Below are 9,299 nucleotides of genomic sequence, written 5' to 3'. Positions count from 1 at the left end.
GCTCAATGAAAGGAGAAACACACAAGGCGTTAAGAGAAATCATTGCAGTGGTGAAAGCGATCCTCTCTTCACAATAACGATGAGGGAATCAAGCATAACGTGCTGTCCTTGCATTCCATTGACCTCGAACACCCCAAAAAGAGAAAATCTGTTTTATACTGTACGAAAAATGAGTCAGTAAATGTAGCATCACAAACTGAGTCCTTGAGCACTACAACTCATCCACATTACGGGCTGAAAAGAGAGACAGCCCTGAACCCGCGTGAACTGCAGTAACAAAGGAGCTCGGAGATACAAGACAAAAGGGAACCTGGTGTTTAGGCTGTTACTGCCTGGTTAAATTACTAGTCAAACCCACTTTGACCTGTTGTGTTTAATTTATTTAATTTCAAAGAGGTGCACACTAAAAAGTGTTAAGATTCACTGGCTGGGATTCTTCAGTCTGTACAAGTTCCTTCGATCGCCGGGAATACACAAGGCTTTCTATATAGAAGCACTGAAGTACCAGATAAAACAAGAAGCCTAAATGCCAAATCACTGCAAGAAGAAAGAAAAAAAAGTGTAGAAAATAAAAAAATGCAGCACTACTTGGGGGAGGGAAAGACTGCACAAGGAGGGACACACAGAAATGGAAGGCAAGCTACTGTTGATCTTCACAAGTTGCTTCTCTGTGCTCAGGGAATGGAGTTCAAAAGATCCTTGAGGAAGCTGTCAGGGTCGTCGATTTCTGATAATAGTCCTGAAAAAATAGCACACAGATAAGTTAGTCAGTAGCTGCCTGCTCTTCTGAATCACCAGGCATCTTTTACCATCAGGACACCTGGCGCTGGATTCAGAAGGCAGACAAGCTACAACTCATCACAGACCAGCCACTCCGAATACTGTTTTAAAGCAAATATATGCCACGCTGAGATCTGAGAATAGCAGACCCATGTCAATCAAGTTGGCTAACAGACTCACAAGGCCTGAAGAGAACAGTCAGTGCCAACCCCTAATGTAGACAAGCAAAGCTGCTATTTGCAACAGTGCAGTTTACCAGGGCAAATTGCAGTGTACAGCTGTTTATCCTGCCTATACAAAGTGTTTGCAATGGTGCAGTTACACCAATGACTGGCACTGATATCAAAAATGGGGATTTCAGTCACAGTCTCATTTTAGGTGCAACAACTTCAGTTTGATGCTTAACTTCACAACCTACCTACAGAAGTGATGTAGAAATGCCAGGAAATATTGGCACTACACATACATTTAGAAGCAGATGCAGAAGAATGGGGAGCATCGGTAGCACTGATAGTGCAGTCAAAAAGTTATTTGAGGATAGTGGTATCTTCTGCTAAGAGGCTGGATGATGAGTAATAACAACTGCTAACTAGTAAGGACAGGAGTTGGGCAGGATAAAATGATTAAGAGTAGCTCCTCAGTGGGTGAGTTTCTCTGGTTTCCTGGAGATATGGATCCTGTGGCAGCAGTACCCTATCGAATACTTACAGATTTATAAAAACTAGGGAGAATCCCACAAAATATAAACCAACTTAAACAGCAGCAAGATGCCCCTGTTAATACAGAAGGGTAAGACCTAAAATAGAATAGGTGTCCAAAGCCCTGGCTGCTGCCTTGTGGAAGACCACTCTGTGTTAAACAATTCCACTCCTATAGCTTATGTTTTACATTTCATTTGTCCTTATGTTTAAATGAATACAGGAACATTGTGGCTTAGAAGTTCATCTGTTCCTGTTAATTCCTCCGCAATCCTCTTTTGAAACTGGAATCATCTGCTGTAATAATTGTGTCATATTACAAATTCAGATGTGGAAGCAGCAGCAGCATATATATCCTACAACATTCTTCACTGGTGGATCTCAAAGCCCTTTACAAAGACAAGTCTCATTTATCTCCAGTTTGCAGATGGGGAAAATGGCAGAAGATGAATGTTTAGGAAACAAGTGTATTTCACCCACACATACCTACAGAGGTGAATGCAGACTGCAGAGAGAAACAGACGACTCGCCAAAAAAAATGCTTTTCAAAGTGACCTAGGAGGCACCCGGTGCTCTAAGGTCCCGTCATTTCCCCCACCCCCCTCACACACATTTCTATAAGCAAGTTACATAAATTACGTATTTCCAGTCATGAGTTACACAAAAACAACCTTTAACAGGTAAAGTTAACACTGACCAGCCACATCCAAAAATTCAGAAAAGGTTTCAACTGGCATAAACTCCTCCTGGAAAGTTTTCAGGGCCTTGTCTGCAGCTTCATGTATTGGCATATCATTGTGTCGGATAAATTCAGCCAGAGAGTAGGACCAGCCTCCCTCTGTGTTACTGGTAGGCACCTTCTACAAGGAGGAGAAAAAGGACAAGTCAGTTTGTTTTAGCCTGTAGAATAATAAATCCGTTAGAAAACAGACAGACAAAGTGGGTGTGGGAACATCTCTGATTGGACCAACTTCTGATGGTGAACGAGAAGGTTTCGAGCTGCACAGAGCTCTTCTTCAGGTCTGGGAAAGGTACTCAGAGTGTCACAGCTAAACACATGGTCACACAGAGCTGTGACACTCTGAGTACCTTTCCCAGACCTGAAGAGCTCTGTGCAGCTTGAAAGCTTGTCTCGTTCACCATCAGAAGCTGCTCCAATAAAAAATGATCCCTCACCCACCAAGTCTCTCTAGTATCCGGGACCAACATGGCTACAACAACTCTGCCTACAACCTTTAGAAAACACAGAGTTCAATAACTGATGCCTCATGTTAAAAACGTTAGTTCATTCTGAAGCCTTGCCTTTGGGCTGAGATTTCCTGCCTCCTGTAAACATGCCACACAGGAAAGGTGCCTAATACTCAGATTTTCTATTCTTCTTGGATAGAGTTTTAAAAAGCACTTGAGAGTTTTCCTTCTTCACTTCACCCTAATTGAATGTCTGCTTTCTTTGGGGAGAGAGCTACATGTTAACTGGGCTTTGCTTTTACACTTTCCAAAGGAAGATGTGTCTTATTAATCCCTCTCTCTCCCTTCTGAGCAGGGTCAGACACCCCAAGCAGTGTCCAAGGCCAGGACTTCCTTCCCACCCCAGCAACACAGGCTATTCTAACCATTTGCTCTAGTGCAGAATTGACGCTCTTGGAAACAATGCCTGAACAGAAGACAAAAAAACAGGAAGAGAAACGGGGGTGGGGGGCTGTAAATCATAAGACCTTACTACTTCAGATGGACAACAGCTGGGAAGAGGGGTGATCACAAGTGGACAGACATTGTACCACCCCTCCTGTTCCCATGAGCAAGCAGAGATTGAAATTTAGAAGGGATTTAAAGCCCTGTCTACCCTTCAAAAGGAACAGAGCAGACTGATTTTAACAGCATCCATAAAAACAAAAACAAAAAAAACCCAAACAAACCAACAACCTTGATTCCAGACGGACCTTACCTTGAACATGTTGTAAATGAGATCTACTAGGGCCCAGAAGAGAAGGCCAGAGCGATATGCTGAATACTCCTTCACTGCTTTATCAGTCAGTCTGGGAAGAAAATGAAATCAAGCTCTGAGTTAATCACTTTACTCTGCTTTGTAACTCATTTGATGAATAGCATGAATGCTGTAACAGCCAAAAGTCTATCAATAATACACATGGGAAATGGTTTTGTGAATAAGCACTGTTCTGTGCTTTAGCATGTGGAACAAACATTTGCATTACCATGCCGGCCTAGGCTTAGACCTCTGTGCACTGTGATTCTTAGCACTTGTAAACTGCTTTACAAGCTGTAACTAAACTCTGAGGCGGGGATGCCAACAACACTCCCTTTTACAGAAGTGGAAAACGGGCACGAGGGAGAAACACTCACCCAAAGCCACAGAGCAAGTCAGTGGCAGAGCTGGAAAAAGAATTAATCAATCTCCAGTCCCCAGTTCAACGCTCAGTCTCCTCAACCATGCTGCCCCTCTTATTCCGTGGTCTGATACGATGAATAATTATGGTACTTGTGCTTGAACCTTATCAGCAGGCAGTCCACATCCTTTACACAGATAAAGAGCCTGACACTCAGCTGTAGTTTTGACTGGAATAGCTGCCACCTTTTTAAAACTCAAACAAGTCTTTTTCAGAGCAGTGTATTAACACCAGAGGAGCCTGACCCTAGTCAGTTTTAAGCCAGTTAAAATGACACTTAACTTGAAACTTGTAATGAATTGTTTTCAATGTATTATATTTACAGCGCTACAGCTGCACCCGAGTCCCCCACCAAGTTTTGGCATTCTCCTGTCACTTGTGAAAGATTCAGACATGTTGAGAACACATGGAGTGACTTACCATACAGCGGGGGAGAGAGACTGTGTATAAAGTGCTGTCAAATGACCACAGAAAAAATGTCTAGTTATGTAGTCTGGCAGGTATTACAGGTACTTTTAGAAAGTCATTCAGACAAGTGAGAGTTGAACTGAGTCCTTCAAAGACACTGAGCATTTAGAACAACACTTTGACTGATGGATAGCCATCTGGAAGCCTGTGGAGGTGGCCAAATACAGGGTTCAAGCTGTATCCATACTGTGTCTGTTTAGCTGTCTCAGAAAGAGACACATTCCATGCAAGGGTGTACTCAGTAGTAAAGTGTTGCTGAAAAACTCCAGAGAAGTATTTCCATTTCTGTCAAATTACATCACACTCCCTGGCCCCAGAAAAACCCACCAGTGAATGTGGAAATTTCCATCTCTGGCCAGACTCTGACTCTCTAGTATTGTCCCAAGAGTCCTCCTAAGCTTGCCTTCAACACTCCAGTAACTGGAGAAGAAGGGGGAAAAGACAGGGATCGTCTTAGCTAAGAGGAAAAATTAAACTAATCACCAATAGCCCCTGGCAAGGTGGGTTGTATTGCCAACACTCCTAATGGATTTGGAATTTTCTTGCATAATTTGTATAGGTACATCTGCCTTATTTCATCACATATTGCTTCCCATTTGTCACTTTAAAGTTTAGAGACATCTCCCTCCCCGTACTGTACAGATTTACAACCAGTTCATCTGCCACTGCTGTGGATCAGCAAGAGACAAAAGGCATCCTCAGATTATGTACACAGCTAAAATCTACCAAAGGTATAGGTCTTGCTTCATACGCTGAGATTGTTTTATAAGCCGTGTGTGTGTCAGAGACCTTCCCTCTCCTTATAACATGTGCTTTGTAGGTGGGAGCCTGCTTGTGCGGCTAGACTCAATTATTTAAAGAAAAACCAATTAGTAAAGGTGACTAAATTTCCACGGGAAGAAGAGCAACTTAGAGTGAGGCTAATTCTGGATTCCCAAATAGTGTTGAGACAGAATTTCTTTTTATTTAAATGGTTTTGATATAATTGGGACTCTGTTCCTTTAATTGAAAACTAAAAGGCCCTTGTGGGTTAAGTCTATGTAGCTGCCATCTGGAATGGCTACTCAATACAATAGCTGCTATATTTGCATTAACGTAAGCTGGTTCAGGCTCATCAGCTACGCATGGATTTCCAGCTGCAAGTTGGACATTAGCAGTTTGGAAGCCTCACTTCTCTCATGAATATTTTACAAAGGTTAGAGTCAGGAGCACGGAAAAAAATTCAAAAGATCCTGCCACTACCACCCCTCCCAATTTCACACAGATCCACACTGCGAATCATATGTTTATAGGGTTTTTCTTGCTAAAACTCTTGGTTCAGTAATAACCTAACACATGAGGTCCACCAGTCGAATCTCTTCCTGGCATTGGACTAAAGGCAAAAATTTTCAAAAGTGCCTCATTGTCTGTACTCATTCTTTTAGCTTTATCAGCAACCTCTGAGCCTCAATTGGGGTGTCAATAGGAGATGCACATGCTCATCACCTCTGAGGATCAGGTCCTTTGATACCTTTGACAATTAAATTGTGACCCTTGTAGCTCCTGGATGGGAATGGGTTAGAGCGGTTCCTAATTGTTCTCTGGCTGGACATGGATGGTATTGTTGGGCAATGGCTTAAGGGGCTTGCAAACGCTCTCATGCAGGATATGGCGGGTTTCTGGTTTTGCCCTCACTATATGCAACAGTGAGACACAATGGGATGAATTCCATCAGCCCCACAGAGCGATCCCAGTTGGCTTTCCCTATATGTGACTGAAACGTAATCAAAACAAAGTGATCCTGAGCAGCTGGAGGAAACAACCAGCCAGAGGAGGCGGCACAGGTGATATTTGCTCTTACTTGAGTGGGTGGTGCATGTACCTTTGTTAGTAAGGATTGCAATCAAGGGACCCTACTAGATCCTCAGTTGCTTCTAGATGCACAAACAGCAGCAGCAGCAGCAGCAGCAAAGTGCTTTTCTCCCCATCTTCACTTGGAAAGGAGACTGCATTCTGGCCCCTTACACCTGCCTTTGTCCCCTCCAGATTAGATTGTTCAATTGTGCTGCGTATGGTGTTATTCTTAAAAAAGTACCCAGGAACTTCAGCTAGTGCAGAATGCTGCAGCCTGCTTATTGTGCTTCGTCCTACACATGGAGCACACGCACTATGCTCCAGAAACTGCACTGGCTTCCAGTTAGGTTTAGCATAAAACGTAAGGTGCTGGTTTTAACTTAAAAATCACATTAGTGAATTAAAGGCCACCATATCTCCATGTTCCATCCCAACAGCTAAGGTCAGCTAGGACCCTCAAGCAAAAAGTCCCTAGATTTGTCTATCTGAGGGGCTGAGCGTAATCAGCTGAATACTCTGAAATTCTCTCTCAAACTAAGGGGAAGAGAGAGCTCTCGAATAAGCCTTGCCCTGAATGCTGTCCTGTCATTGAGGCTTTTCCTGAGGCTTTGGGGCAGGGTAGATGGATGTAGAATTCTTGCTATTCCCATTTCAAGATGCTTGTATTGTATATAGTCTCAGAAATATTTGACAGGTGCACTAAATACACTGGAAAAAGACAAAAAAAAGTTACTTTCTCCGAGGGTTTTCAGCAGCATTAAACCAATGAGACAGTCATATCAACTCACTGCAGGACTTTGCTTTTTCTAGACTCTTTTGTAAAGCCTGCAGCTTTCACACAGTCTTAGTTGTAAGGTGGTTGTGCTGAAGGCAGCCTGCCAGAGAATGTCTCCTACACTAAGGCTGTGCCTACTCTGCCACTTTCAGTGCTAAAATTGTAGTTGTTCAGGGGTGTGAAAACACCCGCCCCCCCCAGAGCAACAAAAGTTTTAGTGCTGAAAAGCGCCAGTATAGACAGTGCTTTATTGCCAGGAGCCGCGCTCCCGGTGATAAAGCTACCACTGCTCGTTCCGGGTATTTTGTTTTTTTAAATCGCCAGGAGAGCTCTCCCCCGGCGATAAAGTGTGTCTACACTGCCCGGGTCACAGCACTGCCGCGGCCGCGCTGTAACGTGGGCAGTGTAGACATACCCGTAACCTACTTTTCAAGAACTCCAGAGCAGAAGTGGTGGAAACGGATAGTGGACATGAATCAAGGGTAGGTTTAGCATGAACAACAGAAACAAAGAAATCAATACTGAGGACTAATGTCCTTGCAAGGCTAGAAGACCGCTTCAACGCTATTCAAATGACTCAAACACACTCTTTAGATGTCTGCTGTGTTGTGTGCTGCTGCACCTAAATGACTTTTACCAGGCATGCGATTATGGGACAGACCATTGGAAGAATGATTGATAAGTCATCTTAATGGACATTTCCCAAAATAGAATCATTTTATTCTTAATTATGAATTATTATTTAGAATGACTCCTTTGGAAATTGCAATTTGAATTCTCTCGGCCCCGCCTTGGAAACAAACAATTTTTCTTCCATCAAGCCAGGGCAGTCGTTTGTTGTTATAATATTGCTCAATTCTTGATTGTTAATCTTGTGTGTGTGTGTTGCGGGGGGGGGGGGGGGGTTGTGTAGGGGGGTTGTTAAAGGAAGCATAATTTGCTTTTGTGGTGTGGTTTCAGGAGAAAAGTTAGATCAATTTTTGAGCCTTCTAAACTTGTCAGGATCACTTGAATGCTTCACTGACCTGATCTTTCATGTTCTGGTTATAGTTATTATAGGTTTGGACCATGTCAGTTAAGTGAGCTACAGATGACAGCTTCTTAAATTGCAGTTCAACAAGTTAAACTGAACGGCTTCCTTTAGGAGAGAAGGAAATAAAAGAGGAGTTCTAACCTTCTTTTAATTCCTTCACACAGCCTTCTTAGCAGATTTGCTCTGATAAAACAGCCAACTGTTACCACCGCAGCACCCAACACCACCCACTAATTAGCCAGCACTATTGCATAAAGCAACAATGCTGTCTCATTGATTGTAACTTCCCAGTTCTCACCTACTTGATTCTCCTCTCATTGAGATCATCCTAGAAACAGATACATTCTTTGGGACTGAATATGTAAAGCAGGTTATACTATTAAAAGCAATCTCCCTGGGAAAAAATCTGTGTGTACTAATCTAACCTATTGATACCAGGACCAATTCTGACCATAGGAAAGACAGCAGAAGAAACTCCATGTGCATAAATGCATCATAACGAGTGCATTTAATTATATATGTGCCTGCCTCCATCCACATGGATTTAAATACAAAGATATTTAGAAAAGGTTCATCTTGACTATTCCAAAAAATAAATATTCCTTTGTTTAGCACCAGACTAGAGCTGTCAAACAATTAAAAAAATTAATCACAATTAATCATAGTAAAAAAAGAAACAAAAATTCAAAGCATGAAAGGGCATACCAACGATTAGCATATCTGGCCTGTAAATACCTTGCAACGCCAGCTACAGTGCTTGTTCTCACTTTCAGGTGACACAGTAAATAAGTAGTGGGCAGCAGTATCTCCCGTAAATGTAAACAAACTTGTTTGTCTTAGCAATTGGCTGAACAAGAAGTAGGACTGAGTGGACTTGTAGGTTCTAAAGTTTTACATTGTTTTGTTTTTGAGTGCAGTTATGTAAAAAAAAAAATCTACGTTTAAACTGCACTTTCACAATAAAGAGATTGCACTACAGTACTTGTATGAGGTGAATTGAAAAATACCATCTCTTTTGTTTATTTTTTTTATAGTGGAAATATTTGTAATAAAAAATATCAAGTGAGCAACTGCACACTTTGTATTCTGTGTTGCAATTGAAATCAATATATTTGAAAATATAGTAAACATCCAAAAATATTTATACATTTAAAATTGGCATTCTATTACTGTTTAGCAGTGTGGCTAAAACTGTGATTAATTTTTTTAATCAAGTTAATTTGTTTTGAGTTAATTGCTTGAGTTAACTGTGATTAATTGACAGCCCTACACCAGACATGTTGCTATGCAGCTCAAACGACTAGGAA

At 41.9% G+C, this 9,299-nt stretch overlaps 1 protein-coding gene across 7 annotated transcripts in view; it reads right to left on the bottom strand.

The window, feature by feature from the left end:
* Positions 1–358: 358 nt before the first annotated feature.
* UBR4 (ubiquitin protein ligase E3 component n-recognin 4) overlaps positions 359–9,299 on the bottom strand; it is a 111,861-nt gene continuing 102,920 nt past the window's right edge. For all 7 annotated transcript variants that reach the window (XM_044996083.1, XM_044996086.1, XM_044996085.1 and 4 more), the window contains 3 exons: positions 3,424–3,514; positions 2,176–2,338; positions 359–739 (listed from right to left, as the gene is read on the bottom strand). In XM_044996083.1, the coding sequence (XP_044852018.1) occupies positions 675–739; positions 2,176–2,338; positions 3,424–3,514 (319 nt within the window). In that variant the 3' untranslated portion in view covers positions 359–674. The remainder of the gene's footprint in view (positions 740–2,175; positions 2,339–3,423; positions 3,515–9,299) is intronic.

The sequence above is a fragment of the Mauremys mutica genome, chromosome 21 (assembly GCF_020497125.1).
Source record: "Mauremys mutica isolate MM-2020 ecotype Southern chromosome 21, ASM2049712v1, whole genome shotgun sequence".
NCBI lineage: Eukaryota > Metazoa > Chordata > Testudines > Geoemydidae > Mauremys > Mauremys mutica.
The sequence above is the reverse complement of the archived record's forward strand: the minus strand, read 5'-3'. Positions and strand labels throughout refer to the sequence as shown.